Here is a 16977-nt window from a genome sequence, read left to right on the forward strand (position 1 = left end):
AGAATAACTCAGTCTCAGTCCAAGGTGTCTTTCAACTTGTTTACTCACTTTCAGATGGTTTTGTGAGGTAACCCGGGCGATGCTGAGATAAACCAGGTGAAACCAGATATCCTTCAGGCTGGTCTAAGGGTAACCGTTAACTCGCCTTCCTAGCACTTCTTGTTTCGGATAACCCCTGACTTAAAGTACCGTGGGATTCATCCAGGGAAGTTGCTACTGCTTTTTCTCCCCTTTTTGGCCTGTTTGCTGGCAGCGTGGACCAAGGGAGATGGCTCCAGGCTCGATCACCCTTATGGGCCCCCTCGTTGCTGCTGAGGCTCGGACTCTATTTGGTTGGTGAGGGACTTGTGGTTCCCCTCACCGGCAGCTTTAGCAGATCAATAAATGGACGTCTACTCTAGGGACCTGTTCCCCGTGCGTGCCTAGTCTCCAGGAGTCCCCGTACTCGACCAGCTGACCTCCTCAGCGTCTTTCTGACTGACTTTCTGGTAACCGTTCTCCCCCGCTAACGGCTACTACACAAGCAGGGTCTGACTAGCGTGTCAGCGCACGTCCCTCTCTAGGCAACTCACGCTCTCCGCTAGCAGACTATCTCTCCTCTTACTTTCCTGACAGCCGCTGCAACCTAGCTTCCAGCCCCTCCCCCACACCCCTTGCTGAGATGTGGAGGCACGCCCCCTCTTGGGTCTGCTCAAGGGTCCCCTCTCAAGGTGTGGGAGACCTGGTTGCTATGTGTCTGTGCGTACACACCCTATTACAGCCTTTAGTATTACCTGGGAGTACTGCTCCAGCATGGGTGTAGTACTCAGTGGTGCCTGACCAGGTCAAGGGCGCCACATGTACGGGTGCCTCTGACTAATGATTGTCAGGGAGATTATTATTATTATCTATCTAACACTTAATTCGAGGCTACTGTACATCTGTACAAGGGATCACATACATTAGTATATATACAGGTATAGAGGAGGAGAAGGCCCTGCCCTCACTCGCTTAGAATCTACAGGGTGTTGGGGAAGGAGACAATAGGTTAAGGGGGTTGCAGTGGCTTTTAGGAATCTGGTCTCTGGTCTAACTTGTTTGGGCGTCTGGTCTTATTTTATTTGGTCTTGATTTTTTAGGGATCTGGTTTAAGAACTGAACTATTTAGAGTTTTAATCTTAGGTCTATTGTAGAGTCCTGGAGTCTTCATTTTAGAATCTGGTTTGAAGTTTTATTAACTTTAGAGGTCGGGGGTTTTCATTTATTTTGAGGTTTGGTCTAAATCAGTTTAGGGGTCCGACCTGCATGTCTGTCTGAATTTCTGTTTTTTGGTCCTCTGAAACATGGGCTTTGGACATGCCCACAGAGACTTCAAATTATTACATGTTGAAAATATGCAACTTTTGGGCGCCGTTTGTGCTTTTTCTCAGCCGTCTGTCTGAATTTGGAAACACAAAAGTATGACTGAAACATGATGGGAGCATACCCAGAGATGAAAGGGCAGAGTGGTCATCAGTTGGGGGGAGAAAAGGGATTTTAGATGGCAGAAGACAATGGTGAAGCTCCGCTCACCTCTAGTCACGTTATTGTCAGGGTGGAGCGCACATAATGGGTTTCTCCTTTTCTTCTCTTCATCCCAGGTTTCGGTGGATGCTTGAAGGACATCAGTTTCGAACGAGGTTTTGTAGTAAATATTGCGACTGTGTCCATCTCTACCCTCAGGGTCAGTCTAGATGGCTGCCCATCACCTGACAGGTCTACAAGCTGTAGAGGAAATGACTCAATCATCATCTACGAGGGAAAAAAGGAAAATGTTTATGACCCCAGTGTGCAACCGTTCACAGGTACGAACATGGCGGCCATATGTGCAACATCATTTTTGGAAGATCAGAGGATGTTTAATTGAATTTAAATGGTCACAAAGGGCAACGTCCCCACTTTTCCATTGCAGCATCACTGAAGAATATTTGTTTTTTATAATGTAGAATAGTAAAACGAGTCACCTGCCTTATTTTCTCTTTTATGTAGTTGTTTTTAGTTGCATGTATGTCGCCCGGAGACCAGGGGTTACTCAGATCCGGGCCACGAGGTCACTTCTGTGGGTATCACGGTAGCGTGACCCGGTCTGTGATCCCAGGCTCCACAGTAAAAGGGGATTTGGTAAGGGAGATTGTCCGTGACGCCACCCATGGTTGTGGTGAGGTTGTGACACCACCGCTGCTCTGGACGGGGATCCCGGGAGTGCTGGTATGGAGCAGCTAGATGTTAGTTCTCCCCTCCGTAGGTAGGGGGTTGGTTGTCCCGGGGCCCGGTGAGGTAGGTGGATGGGTAGCAGGCGGGTTACGGGGCCTGGTGAGGTGCAGGGTCGCAGGGGCAGCGCTGTGCCGCACGGCACGGGGTACTCATTCAGCCAGTAATCACGACACAATCCTTGGTAAAACACTCGGCTGGATAAACGGGTGCCCACAGACGGCTGCGGTTGTTGTTTCTCCCCTGACCCAGTTTGGTGGTGTAAGTCCTTTCTTCCACGCTCCTCCTGCGCTCCGGCTTCCAGCTGGCTCCCCGGTTCGGTACCGGTGGGCCACCGCCCAGCCCCGGCTACCTACGGTTCCACCAACTGTCTCCCCGGCTCCCTGCAGACGGCCACTACCGTCTGCCTGACTCTCTGCTGCACGAGGGCCCTAGGCTCCAATCCTAGGGCCCAGTCTGCGTCTGCCTCTCTGCAGATTTCCTCTCTCTTCCTCTCCTAGACTTGTCTGGGCTTGTTTCCTGCCTCAGGCCAGCTAACTCCTGGGTGGGCGTCTCCATCTCCTGACTCCGCCCACCTGGTGTGTCAGTCTGAGCCCGAGGAAAGGAATCAAGTTTCACTGGGGATGTCTGCTGTGAAACTGCTGGGGGTGGGTGTGTGTGTGTTGTTACCTGTGGCCCCTGGCTTGTCCAGGGCGCCACACATGGTCACCGAGGTTTCCTAGAATATCATTGCATCTGTTTTGTTCTTTTTTCCTAATCCCTTGTATTGTGCTGATTTCAATACAGTACTTGATTCAATACCTGCCAAGGAGCAAATATCTAGAAAAATCAAAGACAGAAAAGGTATCTTCATACCAACTTTTTAACTAATGAAGGTCAAAAAGTTTCACAAGACACTGGGTCAAATTCATTGTCAGTAGTCCATGGCTGCTAGACCAGAGTCCTGTGAACCTTCTCCATGTCAGAAGTCCATGGCTGCCAGACCAGAACCCTGTGAATCTTCTCCATGTCAGAAGTCCATGGCTGCTGGACCAGAGCCCTGCGAATCATCACAATGTCAGAAGTCCATGGATGCCAGACTAGAGCCCTGCGAACCTCCTCCATGTCAGAAGTCCATGGCTGCGAGACCAGAGCCCTGCAAACCTCCTCCATATCAGAAGTCCATGGCTGCCAGACTAGAGCCCTGCGAACCTCCTCCATGTCAGAAGTCCATGGCTGCAGGATCAGAACCCTGCAAACCTCCTCCATGTCAGAAGTCCATGGCTGCGAGACCAGAGCCCTGCAAACCTCCTCCATGTCAGAAGTCCATGGCTGCTGGACCAGAGCCCTGCAAACCTCCTCCATATCAAAAGTCCAAGGCTGCCGGACCAGAGCACTGTGAACCTCCTCCATGTAAGAAGTCCATGGCTGCCAGACCAGAGCACTGTGAACCTCTTCCATGTAAGAAGTCCGTGGCTGCAGGACCAGAACCCTGCGAACCTCCTCCATGTCAGAAGTCCATGGCTGCCAGACCAGAGCACTGTGAACCTCCTCCATGTAAGAAGTCCATGGCTGCCAGACCAGAGCACTGTGAACCTCTTCCATGTAAGAAGTCCGTGGCTGCAGGACCAGAACCCTGCGAACCTCCTCCATGTCAGAAGTCCATGGCTGCCAGACCAGAGCACTGTGAACCTCCTCCATGTAAGAAGTCCATGGCTGCCAGACCAGAGCACTGTGAACCTCTTCCATGTAAGAAGTCCGTGGCTGCCGAAACAGAACCCTGAGAACCTCCTCCATGTCAGAAGTCCATGGCTGCTGGACCAGAGTCCTGCAAACCTTCTCCTACTTGCTCACTTCTGTGGCTCCTCTTTTTATTATTAGGCTTGGTATGATGTCATCATCATTGCATGATGTCACACCGGACATATTAATCAGAAGAAGCTCCGGGGATGGCTGAAGACTAGAGGACATCCTCAGAGCTCTGGTTATGGCAGTCATGGACTACCCCCATGGCCAGTGACCTGTGAATCTTTTTGCACATCTCCAGTTCAGAAAACATTGTGCATTTTCACAACACGTGTGCTGTCTTTTGTATACTTTTATTACTTTTATTACTTCTATTATTTTTCTAATTTTACAGAATATTTGTATCGTGTGATTGCATCTAACGATGGAGGATCAGGAGCCAGTCCCTGGAGCCGAGGTCGCTCTAAATCTGCAAGTAAGTAGATGTTTCTGTGGATTTTATTTATTTTTTTATTTATATAGTGCTAATTTACTGCATTTCTCTTCAGATGGTGTACCATAAAGGGAACCTGTATGCATGTTTTTACATATGAAAGTAGTGGTAGATCAGATGTGTCAGTAATGGGAAATCTAGTATAGAAGTCATATGCAAATCAGGTTGGAAATGCACAGGAGGCGTGTCAGGATACTTGCATTGTTGACACGCCCCCTGTGCACTTCCAGCCTGATTTGCATATTGTGCCGCCTTCGCGCCAGCAGCCGGCGCTGCTCGGATCCGGGCCTTCAGGGGTGGTGGCTCGAGGGTCTCCGGACCCGGGGGTCTCGTGGACACGCCGAGTGAATGAGGGGACGTAGATGTACGTGCTAGGCCGTATTAAGTTTGTGACGCCACCCACGGTGTGTGGTGAGGTGGGACACCACCGCTGCTGTTGCAGGGCACTCGGGGGAGATGTTGTGCAGCAAGTTGTTAACACCTCCGTGGGTAGGGATGGTGGCCCCGGGACCCGGTGTCTCAGTGCAGGGTATAGCGACCGCAGGGAGTGTTGGTGTACTCACTGTTAATAAACCACACAAGTCTCTGGTAAACCAAGGTAATGGTGGCCGTTGCCGCGGCCGGTTGCATTCGGGTACCCCACTCGGCTGGTGGTCTCTATCCTCTTCCTCTGCACTGTTTATCTAAGGTGGACTTTCCTAGTGTAAAACTCAGGAGTCCACTCCCGGCTGGATGTGGCCTAAGGAGCCGTGCCCGCAGATGCTGGCTTGTGGGATCTATGAGCTCTGGCGGTGACCTCTTATCCCTATTGGTGGGCTGTTGTCTTCTATGAGGGACTTTGGGTGGGACAGGACCTCTAGTCCTGGCCTCAATCGGTGAATTAACCAGTCCGCTTGGTTCCAGTTTCTGGCTTCAGGGTCCGAGTACCCCTCTTTGTGCTACGGTTTCCGAGTCGATTCCCCGTGTTGGTACCAGCGGGCTACAACCTGTCCCAATCCACCTCGGTTCTGCCGAGCCGTCTTCCCGTCTCCTGCTGACGGAGACCACTGTCTGCTTCCTAGCCAGTGGCACCAGGGCTCCTACCCTGGCACCGTTCAACTTGAACGTCCTCTGCTGGAGCTACACTTAACTCCAGCCCACACTCCTCTCCAATCTGAACTACAAACTGATCTGCTTGTTTTCCCGCCCCGGGCTGTCTAGACCCATGGGTGGGCGTGTCCCAACCGCCTGGTCACGCCCACTGGTGTGTCTATCTGTCCATAAGGGGGGGGGGTGACTAGGGTTTTTGGTCGGCTGTGTGTTTCCTAATGAGGGATGGTGTTATGCGGGGGCCTAACTGTGACTACCTGGTTTTGCCAGGGCGTCACACATATGACTTCTACACTAGATTTCTCATTACTTGCACAACGGACTGCTTTTAGACTCAAAGTTTACTGACCTCTAATAGCAAAATTAATGGGGTTCTGCCACTTAATAAAGTAATGGCTTATCATTAGTGTTGAGCGGACCCGAACTGTAAAAGTCCGGATTCGCACGGTTTCAGGGTCCGATCCGGGTCCGACCTCGACCCGGGAATCTGGCTGCACGATCCAGGTTCGGGATATTTTTTTTTTTTTTTCTCTCTCTCTCTCTCTCTCTTCCCCGGATCCTCCACAACCCGCGACGGATCCGTCGGAATCCGTTCAGCTCTACTTTATCATCAATATATGCTATTACTTTATGGTGACTTCTGGTTTAATTACTGAGACCCCACCGATCCTGAGAATCAGGGGAAGTAGGGCTGGTGAAGGATCTACATCTCCTTCATTCTCAGGATTAGTAAATGGCCCAGAGGTCAGACTCTTAAAGGGAATCTATCAGCAGGTTTTTACTACTTCACATGAAAGCCGCATGATGTAGGTAAACAGACCTTGAATCCAATGATGTCTCACTTAGATTACTGGGTTCAGTGGTTTTCTTAAAGAGAATCTGTCAGCCGGTTTTGCTAATGCATCTGATATAAACATGATGTAGGCAAAGAGACCCTGATTCCAGTGATGTGTCACTTAGTTATCTGGGGTCAGCGGTTTTGAAACAATCAGAGTTTTTAGATTTATCATGTAGCAAAGCTGAGAAAGCTTCCTCGCTCACACCAGGCTGTCTATGCACATTGTCTATATACAGTGAGCTGCTTATCACCGGATGGGGCGTGTCATACTACCAGGCACAAGTCAATGTAGTCCGAGTGATGATAAGGTCCTGTTGCTAAAACAGTCATTGCAAGTAAATAACAGTACACACTGTGATAAGAGACACATAATTGAATGCTATGTTTCAAGCTCTACATCATGCTGTCTTAAGATTAGATACCAAAAACCTGATGACAGATTCCCTTTAACAATCATACAATTGTGGAATGTGTGTAATTATGTAATTATATTGCAACCCTAGTGCATTCTGGGACAGTTGTATTTGCCTTTTTCTGAATATTCTAATATTAGAAGATATTAAAATAAACTTTTCGATAATCTAAATCATCTAGTCAGCACATTTCTCTGTGCATGATTATTTGCCTATCTGAGGTGGAGAGTCCTGGTTGCCTCTTCAGAAGAAGTGACAATGAGCAAAGAGGAAAGATTATTTTGGGACAGAGTTCTTTCAAAATGTTCTTAAAAGGAATCTGTCACCAGGTTTTTGCGCCCCCATCTGAGAGTAGCATAACGTAGAGACAGAGACCCTGATTCCAGTGATGTGTCACTTACTGGGTTGGAGAAGATTTAATAAAATCCCTGTTTTTTTCTGCTGGAGCTCCACCAGTTCTCTGAATTCTGAGCTCCAAGGGAACCCCACCCACACCACTGATTGGCAGCTTTCTGTGTACACTGTGCATAGGCAGAAAGCTGCCAATCAGTGAAGAGGGCAAGGTTATTCAAAATATAGAGAATTCCATGTTAGCAGTAAAACTGTAGTGATAATCTCCTGATGAGAAAACAGGGATTTTATCAAAACTGCAGCATGCAGCCCATTAAGTGACACATCGCTGGACTCAGGGTCTTTATTATATGCTGCTCTCAGATTAGATGAGAAAAACCAGGTCACAGATTCCAGTTAAGAAACCTGGGCTCTAAGATTTCTTCTACAAAGACACCCATGACAATTATGTGCACAACATTAAAGTGATTGTACAGGATTGGAAAAATACAGCGACTAAAAGAAATAAACAAAAAACATTGCTACGTCTTATCTATAGGTTGTGTGTGGTACTGTGACTCATCCTTGCTCACTTCCTTATAGGTGAGCTGCAATACCAGACACAACCCATGAGCAGATGTGGCGCTGTTTTTGGAAAAAAAATATAGACTGTACATTTTGTGTTTTTTTTAGTTCCTCACAGTGGAAAGATTCTTCTAGAAGTTCTCCGTCTCAGTGGATCTAGTGTGGAGGTGACCTGGGAAAGACCTGCCGGGGTCAGAGGAATTATTGAGCAGTATATACTGACATCAAAACCTGAGGAAAACCAGAATACATCCTCAACCCAAACCGTATTCCTAGACTCCACTCACATCAATGGTAAGTTACAAAATACTGGAACATTCTTAACATGGTGCCGCCTGCTAGACCCTGTGTCAGTCTTAAAGTTACTAAAATGATAACTCATCACCAAACATGCAAAGAAAGATTTGCAGGATCTTAGTCCATTGGTGGTCTATGGCTTCCGAATCTGAGCTTTGCATATTCCACCGTATCCTATTTGCCTGGTGCGAGGTTGTCAAGTAGAAATTCTATAGTTTCAGAAACCTCCTTCATAACAGTAAATGTCTGCTAAAATCTTTGATTAATAGTTGCTGAGTGCCGCAAAAGGAATTTAGACCAAACAAATATCTGTTTTAAACCCTACTCAGTAAGAGCAGGTGCACAAGATTGACGTGCTTTATTTTTACCAGCCTTTTATAGAGCAGTTATAGGGTTAATCTTTTAGTAAAATTCCTATGTATGCCATTGGCTATATTACAAAATATGCAAAAAGTCTTTGACGTATATCCATTTTGGAACTTCCCCTCTCCATCCCTTCCATTGCTCGTGGCTCCGCTGTCACGTAGTTCACACAGGCCATAAATATGGACTTGCGCCAGTCAGCCAGTCTTTCTTATGACATCTCTATTCCAATGCTTTGTATCACTCCAGCTGGTGACCTTGAGTACGCATACTTTTCCTGATATTTAGCAGTAATCTGAAAACAAACGGAAATATATATCAGACATCAGCTGCAGGCCTTAAAACTCCATCTTGCTCCTCATATACAAAAGAAAACTTGGTTCTAGAAAGGTACAGTGCCTACAAGTAGTATTCAACCCCCTGCAGATTTAGCAGGTTTACACATTCGGAATTAACTTGGCATTGTGACATTTGGACTGTAGATCAGCCTGGAAGTGTGAAATGCACTGCAGCAAAAAAGAATGTTATTTCTTTTTTTTTTTTTTAAATTGTGAAAAGTTTATTCAGAGGGTCATTTATTATTCGACCCCTCAAACCACAAGAATTCTGTTTGGTTCCCCTAAAGTATTAAGAAGTATTTCAGGCACAAAGAACAATGAGCTTCACATGTTTGGATTAATTATCTCTTTTTCCAGCCTTTTCTGACTAATTAAGACCCTCCCCAAACTTGTGAACAGCACTCATACTTGGTCAACATGGGAAAGACAAAGGAGCATTCCAAGGCCATCAGAGACAAGATCGTGGAGGGTCACAAGGCTGGCAAGGGGTACAAAACCCTTTCCAAGGAGTTGGGCCTACCTGTCTCCACTGTTGGGAGCATCATTCGGAAGTGGAAGGCTTATGGAACTACTGTTAGCCTTCCACGGCCTGGACAGCCTTTGAAAGTTTCCACCCGTGCCGAGGCCAGGCTTGTCCAAAGAGTCAAGGCTAAACCAAGGACAACAAGGAAGGAGCTCCGGGAAGATCTCATGGCAGTGGGGATATTGGTTTCAGTCAATACCATAAGTAACGTACTCCACCGCAATGGTCTCCTTTCCAGACGAGCCCGTAAGGTACCTTTACTTTCAAAGCGTCATGTCAAGGCTCGTCTACAGTTTGCTCATGATCACTTGGAGGACTCTGAGACAGACTGGTTCAAGGTTCTCTGGTCTGATGAGACCAAGATCGAGATCTTTGGTGCCAACCACACACGTGACGTTTGGAGACTGGATGGCACTGCATACGACCCCAAGAATACCATCCCTACAGTCAAGCATGGTGGTGGCAGCATCATGCTGTGGGGCTGTTTCTCAGCCAAGGGGCCTGGCCATCTGGTCCGCATCCATGAGAAGATGGATAGCACGGCCTACCTGGAGATTTTGGCCAAGAACCTCCGCTCCTCCATCAAGGATCTTAAGATGGGTCGTCATTTCATCTTCCAACAAGACAACGACCCAAAGCACACAGCCAAGAAAACCAAGGCCTGGTTCAAGAGGGAAAAAATCAAGGTGTTGCAGTGGCCTAGTCAGTCTCCTGACCTTAACCCAATTGAAAACTTGTGGAAGGAGCTCAAGATTAAAGTCCACATGAGACAACCAAAGAACCTAGATAACTTGGAGAAGATCTGCATGGAGGAGTGGGCCAAGATAACTCCAGAGACCTGTGCCGGCCTGATCAGGTCTTATAAAAGACGATTATTAGCTGTAATTGCAAACAAGGGTTATTCCACAAAATATTAAACCTAGGGGTTGAATAATAATTGACCCACACTTTTATGTTGAAAATTTATTAAAATTTAACTGAGCAACATAACTTGTTGGTTTGTAAGATTTATGCATCTGTTAATGCTAAATCTGCAGGGGGTTGAATACTACTTGTAGGCACTGTATATAGTGGTTATATAAAAAACATATAAAAAAAACACATATATGTATGTATATATCTATATATATAATCGCCTTATTCTGTCTGTCTTGCTCCAAAATTACGTCATTACAGTGACAACTGTCGCCACACCGCGCGCGCTAAAGAGCCTGCGACCAACGGCTCAGCTAACTGAACAGCCTGAACTACGGGCCGACAGGACGTGCCCACACGGAGCTCCGACTTCCCCTTTAGTGCTGCACCCCCAGGAGCCTCCGCCCCCTGCACACATTACCCCACTCGGCTCCACCCCCCCCACACTCCGCCCTCTGCATGTATACACTGAACACACACACACGAATAGTCACCTGTCCCCAGCCATTCAGTCCCCAGCACTGACGTCCTCAGCGCCATGGCCCCGCTTGGCTCCACCCCCCCACAGTCCGCCCCCTGCACACATTACCTTGCTCGGCTCTACCCCCCCGCACTCCGCATGTATATACTGAACACACACACACACCTGGATAGTCACCTGTCCCCAGCCATGCAGTCCCCGGCACTAACGTCCCCAGCGCATTGACCCCGCTCGGCTCCTCCCCCCGCACACATGTCCCTGCTCGGCTCCACCTCACCCGCAAACATGGCCCCACTCGGCTCCGTCCCCCGCACACATAGCCCCTGCCCGACTCCGCCACTGCTTGCCTCCGCCCCCGCACACATTACCCCACTCGGCTCCACCCCACCGCACACCGCCCTCCACATGTATACACTGAACACACACATACACATACACACACCTGGATAGTCACCTGTCCCCAGCCATGCAGTCCCCGGCACTGACGTCCCCAGCGCCATGGCCCCGCTCGGCTCCGCCCTACCCGCAAACATGGCCCCGCTTGGCTCCGCCCCCCCATACACACATGGCCCCCGCCCGGCTCCGCCATCGCTGCTCTCGCTGTCTGCCGCCCCCCGACTCCTTTCTTCACATACAACTGGAAAAAATTATAATATTAACATTTTCATCAATTGTGACACCAGCCATTTTGTATATAATGTTTTATGTGTAGCATGTAAAAAACAATATATCGGAAAAACCAAATACCAAACAAGGACTATGTAATGGAACGCGCCTTATTGTGACTGGAATGTATTCACACCTCATTTAAGCAAGAGTCATCACTGGATGAGCTAAAGACAAGGAAGTGTTAATTCCACGCATTGATATATGTCCTTCAGACACCCGCCTTCCGTTTAGGCTTCGTTGTCGACAGTTTCCCATAAAACCCGCATTTGCCATGACAATAAACAAGTCACGAGGGCAAACTCTACACCGTGTTGGCATATATCTACCTGAACCAGTTTTTGGCCATGGACAACTGTACGTTGCGTTTTCAAGAGTGACAATGAGATCCAACGTCAAAGTGCAAGTTGTTGACACCCCTTTACAAGGAAAGTTACTTACAGATAGTGAAAACGTCTTCACACAAAATGTGATGTACAAAAATATTTTTACTTAACTTTCCACTGTTCATGGCCTTCTTTCATTACAAGCCATGGACATCATTAAACATTAGACTCATCTATTAAAACTGCTCCTTCTGTTGTTTGTCATTTTAAAACCAATAAACAATTATAAGAATACTAAATTAAACCTAACCCATCCAGTCCATTCATTACCTTATTATTCAATCTAACCTACATACACATTCTAGACTACCCGATACATTAGAATCGGGCCACCTTCTAGTAAATATATACTAGCTCTAATACCCGGGCGTTGCCCGGGACAGTAACTATCTCTCTTCGAGTTTCTGTCTGTCTCTGTGTGTCTGTCTCTGTGTGTCTGTCTCTGTTTGTATCAGTTTCTCTGTCTGTCTCTGTATCAGTCTCTGTCTGTCTCTTTCTATCTCTGTGTCTCTATCTCTGTGTTTCTCTCTTTCTCTGTGTCTGTCTGTCTCTCTCTATGTGTCTGTCTCATTTCCCGTCTGTCTCCTTCCAGGGCTGTTTCTTTCCCCGTTTGTCTCTTTCCCTGTCTGTCTCTTTCCCCATCTGTCTCTTTCCAGGTCTGTCTCTTTCCAGGTCTGTCTCTTTTTAGGGCTGTCTCTTTCCAGGGCTGTCTCTTTCCAGGGCTATCTCTTTCCAGGGCTTTCTCTTTGCCCGGCTGTCTCTTTCCCCGTCTGTCTCTTTACAGGTCTGTCTCTTTCCAGGGCTGTCTCTTTCCCCATTTGTCTCTTTCCAGGTCTGTCTCTTTCCCCGTCTGTCTCTTTTCAGGTCTGTCTCTTTGCCCGGCTGTCTCTTTGCCCGGCTGTCTCTTTCCAGAGCTGTCTCTTTACTTGGCTGTCTCTTTGCCTGACTGTCTCTTTCCAAGGCTGTCTCTTTGCCCGGCTGTCTCTTTGCCCAGCTGTCTCTTTGCCTGGCTGTCTTTTTCTAGGTCTGTCTCTTTGCCCGTCTGTCTCTTTGCCCGTCTGTCTCTGTCTCTATCTCTCTGTCTCTTTCCCCGTCTGTCTCTGTCTGTGTCTCTGTCTGTCTGTCTTTTTCTGTCTCTCTCTATCCATCTCCCCATCTTATTACCTCAAACATAAGCTTCTTATACTAACAGTTTATTTTGTTCCTATAGCAACCACTGACAGTCGCTATTAATAGGCCGTATATCCCAGCTCCATTCAGATTAATGGAGGCAGGATTTTGGAGACTAACTCCAGGGTTAAATTTTCCCGTCCAAACATAGTCTATGACGTTCCCTGAGTCACATGAGGCGTCTGTGCAAGATTTCGTGATTGTAAATGCAACGGTGCAGATTCCTTTAGCGGACACACACACACACACACACACACACACACACACACACACACACACACACACACACGCACACACTTACATACTGTACACACATACACACAGACACTGAGCTTTATATAATATATATATATATATATATATATATATATATATATATATATATGTGCCGCCCTGCGACAGCCGACGGGCTGCTCGGACCCGGATCCACAGTGGCTCGAGGGGTCTCCGGATCCAAGGCGGGGTCGCGTGGCTACCCGGAAATAAAAAGGGGGGGAATGTTTTGGGTGGTGAATGGGATAGTGTTCGTGACGCCACCCACGGTGTGTGGTAACGTGAGGGACTGTCGCGGGCGGGGAGGAGGGTGTCAGCACACCGCGCTCACCCCTTCTGCTCGGGTCCGGCTGCTCAGTGGTGGCTCGAGCCGTAGGCCGGATCCCGGGGGTTTTCCTCGAGCGGCACTTCTCGCCCGTGAGTGAAAGGGGGGTTTGGGATGTTGGGATAATGTCCGTGACGCCACCCACGGTTGTGGTGATGTGTAGCACCACCGCTGCTCAATGCGGGGATCCCGGGGATGGTGATGGGGAGCAGCCAGGTGTTGTGTTGCCCCTCCGTGGGTAGGGGTTGGTGATCCCGGGGCCCGGTGATGGCTTGTGAGGTGCAGGGCCTGGTGGGCGCAGAGACGCGGGGGCAGCGCTGTGCCTTGCGGCACTATGGTACTCACTCAGCCTGAGACTTGGACACAGTTTGTACGGTAAACCAACGGCTGGTAGGACGGTCCCACAGACGGCTGCTTTGCTTCCCCGATAGGTGACGGTGATGTCCCTCTTCCTTGCACCTGTATGTACAGATGGTTGCGATGGGTCCCCACCGGTAACCCGCTCCCCGGCTTCAAGCTGGGCCGGAGGAGCACTACACTTTGCCCGCAGGCGCTGGCCCTCAGAGACTGGTGCCCTGGCGGTGGCGGTGCCTCTGTTGTACAGGTTGGACTGTTGCCTTCAATCGGGACTTGGTTGTTGGGGGAATCTACGTCCCCTTCACTGACGGATTCGGCAAATTTGGCGACTCCTAGCCTTGCCGGGGTCCGAGAGGCCCCTGCCCTGGTGCTGACTGTCTTTCGGAACACTGCTCCAGACCACCGGGCACACAGCCAACGGGGTTCTTCCAGGAACTTCCAAACGGTCCCCCTCCGGACAGTCACCGCCGTCGCTGACCTTGCTGTTCTGGCCCTACACAAAGCTGGGCTCTCAGGCTTGCACACTCTCTGCTCTGTCACCACTTCTTGCTTTCCTCCTTTACTACTCTCCTTTCCTCACTTTCACTTAGTTGTTTACACTTGCCCTCCCTGGGCTAATCTGCCTGACACTTCCTGCCTCCAGAGCTGTGAGCTCATTGGTGGGCGGAGCCAACCGCCTGGCCCACCCCCTGGTGTGCATCAGCAGACTCCTGGAAGAAGGCAACAAGGATTTTTGGTTCAGCTTAGGTGTGCCTACCTGGGGTGTGGGGTGTGGTGGTGTGTGACCTGTGTCCCCTGGCTTGCCCAGGGCGACACATTCCCCCTTAGCAAAACGCAGACCGTCCGCGGGCTGCCGTCCTACACCGGTTTTATTTTTCTGTAAAAGGGGATAACAGGGTTAAACAACATAAATAACATTTTTTTAATAAATTCTTCCCAAGACGGGAGGCACATTTACTTTTAACGTTTCAACGGTATACGGTCACGTTTTCCGCTCTCTCCCACCCAAGTAACCTGGCCCTGATGCTGCCCCTAAAGCCCAGGCAGCACCCCTTGACCCACAGTCCAGCACACGGTACCCGAGCGGGATCTGTCCTTCCCTCCAGAGGGTAGCCACCGGTTCCTTTGTGGCTGGGCCCTGGCCTGCTCTGCTCAGGGCCCTCCCTCCAACCTGCCTCTCCGGAGGCGGCATTGCGGAAACGGTAACGGTACCCAACATATTTACAAGCCACTAACGTTTGTGGTTGCCCTGCAGAGTTCACGGGCTTGTCCATGGATAGTTCCCATGCATTTTTAAACTTTAAACGGTCCCCACGGGGACAACGGTGCCGGCTCCAGCCGGTTGCAAATCACACGGTGAATCAGGTGAAAACTCGGATAATCATTTTTCATCATCTTTCAACTTTGGCAAACTTTCAAACTTTTTCAAACAAGCAACAACACTCTCTTACATTTGCGGACCCCTTTTACTCATAGAACGGTCTCCCTGTACCTAAGTGGGGGTCTACCTAGGTTGGAACGGGTGGACCTTCGGAGCCCGGTGTCAGTGGTGCTAGATAGTGGGGTAGAGGGAACAATCGGTTCCTCCTCCCTGCTATAGTGTGGAGCAGGCGGAGGTGCAGGGGAGCTGGGTGCAGGTTCATCCCTGGGCACTGGCATTGGTTCTGGCTCACGGTTAACCGCTTCCACTACTTCTTCATCCACGGGTTGTGGGAACAGTATCACTGGAAGGATCACCGCGCCATTCTGTGTAGGCCAGTTTGCTGGGAAGTCACCCATTACAGTGTGGATTACCTCTGCTGCCTTCTCCACTGGTGGAGGAACCGGTACTTCAGCCTCTGCCTTCAACGCTGGGGGGCATTTTTTTAGATGGTCCCGGGAAACTGTGGCCAGGGTGCTCCCTTGGTCACGACTGATCTGGTAGGTCTTCCCATCTCCCCATTCTGTGGGTTGTATGACGTAAGGGACTTGCTCCCACTGATCATCCAGCTTGTGGGCTTTTCTCTTTCGTTTCAGTACCACATCTCCTGGCTGGAAAGGACCTGCGGGCGCCTTCTGATTGAACCGGTGCTCTTGCTGTTCTCGACTTCGACTGAGGTTTTTCTCCACATACTCCTGGATTTGCCGGTACTGTGCCCTCCTCCGACTTTCCCACTCTGCCGTTGAAGGGAGTGCTTCCGGGGCCTCCAACCCCATCTCCAGATCCACCGGCAGGCGGCCAGGCTGAGCCCTCATCAGATATGCTGGGGTGCACTTCGTCGAGCTGGACAGGATATTATTGTACATGTCGACCAAGTCGGGCAACTTTTCCGGCCACATGTTCCGTTCTTCCAGCGGCAGCGTCTTGAGGAGTCCCAGGACCAAGTGGTTCATTTTCTCGCACATGCCGTTGGTTTGGGCGTGGTACGGGGTGGTCCGAATCTTCTTGCAGCCGTACAACTGGCAGAATTCGTGAAACACTTCTGCTTCAAAAGCCGGGCCTTGGTCTGTCAGCACCTTCTCTGGGTACCCGTGGGGTCGGCAGAAATAAGCCTGGAACGCTCGAGCAGCGGTTCGACCAGTTAGGTCCTTAACAGGGACGACCACCATAAATCTTGAATAGTGGTCTACCATGGTCAATGCATAGGTGTACCCACTTCGGCTAGGGGTGAGCTTGACATGGTCCAGGGCGACCAGCTCCAGCGGCTGATGGGTAACGATGGGATGTAATGGTGCCCTCTGGCTAGTCTCGTCCTTTCTCCTCAGTGTACAAGGACCGCACTCTCGGCACCAGGCTTCCACCGATTCCCGCATCCCACTCCAATAGAACCGCTCCCTCAACAGCATCTCCAGCTTTTTCCACCCAAAGTGGCCAGCACCATCATGGTATGCCCGCAGGACAGTAGCGACCTCAGCTTGAGGGACGATCAACTGGCATATTTTCTCATGGGTTTTTGGGTTGATCAGCTCACGGCACAGCCTTCCTTGGTGTAGGTAGAGCCGTTTTCGTTCTTTCCACAAGCGTTGAGCTTCGGCTGGAGCGCTAGGGTCCATTCCCATGGCGCCCTGTTCCACCAGAGTCTTGACAAGGCGGACAGCCGGCGCTTGGTCCTGGGCGTTCTGCCACTCTTGACTGGGCCGCGGGTCCAGATCCACCCTTTGCTGACAGACTTGTACCCTCTCAGTAGGCGGCTGGTGAAAC

The 16977-nt window shown here is 49.7% G+C and overlaps 1 protein-coding gene across 1 annotated transcript in view; it reads left to right on the forward strand.

Annotated features, from left to right (window-relative positions):
• USH2A (usherin) overlaps positions 1–16977 on the forward strand; it is a 1098211-nt gene that overhangs the window by 427376 nt on the left and 653858 nt on the right. The window contains exons 27-29 of the mRNA XM_075339131.1: positions 1620–1823; positions 4349–4429; positions 7811–7996. Of these exons, the coding sequence (XP_075195246.1) occupies positions 1620–1823; positions 4349–4429; positions 7811–7996 (471 nt within the window). The remainder of the gene's footprint in view (positions 1–1619; positions 1824–4348; positions 4430–7810; positions 7997–16977) is intronic.

This window comes from Anomaloglossus baeobatrachus, chromosome 3, assembly GCF_048569485.1.
Source record: "Anomaloglossus baeobatrachus isolate aAnoBae1 chromosome 3, aAnoBae1.hap1, whole genome shotgun sequence".
Lineage (NCBI taxonomy): Eukaryota > Metazoa > Chordata > Amphibia > Anura > Aromobatidae > Anomaloglossus > Anomaloglossus baeobatrachus.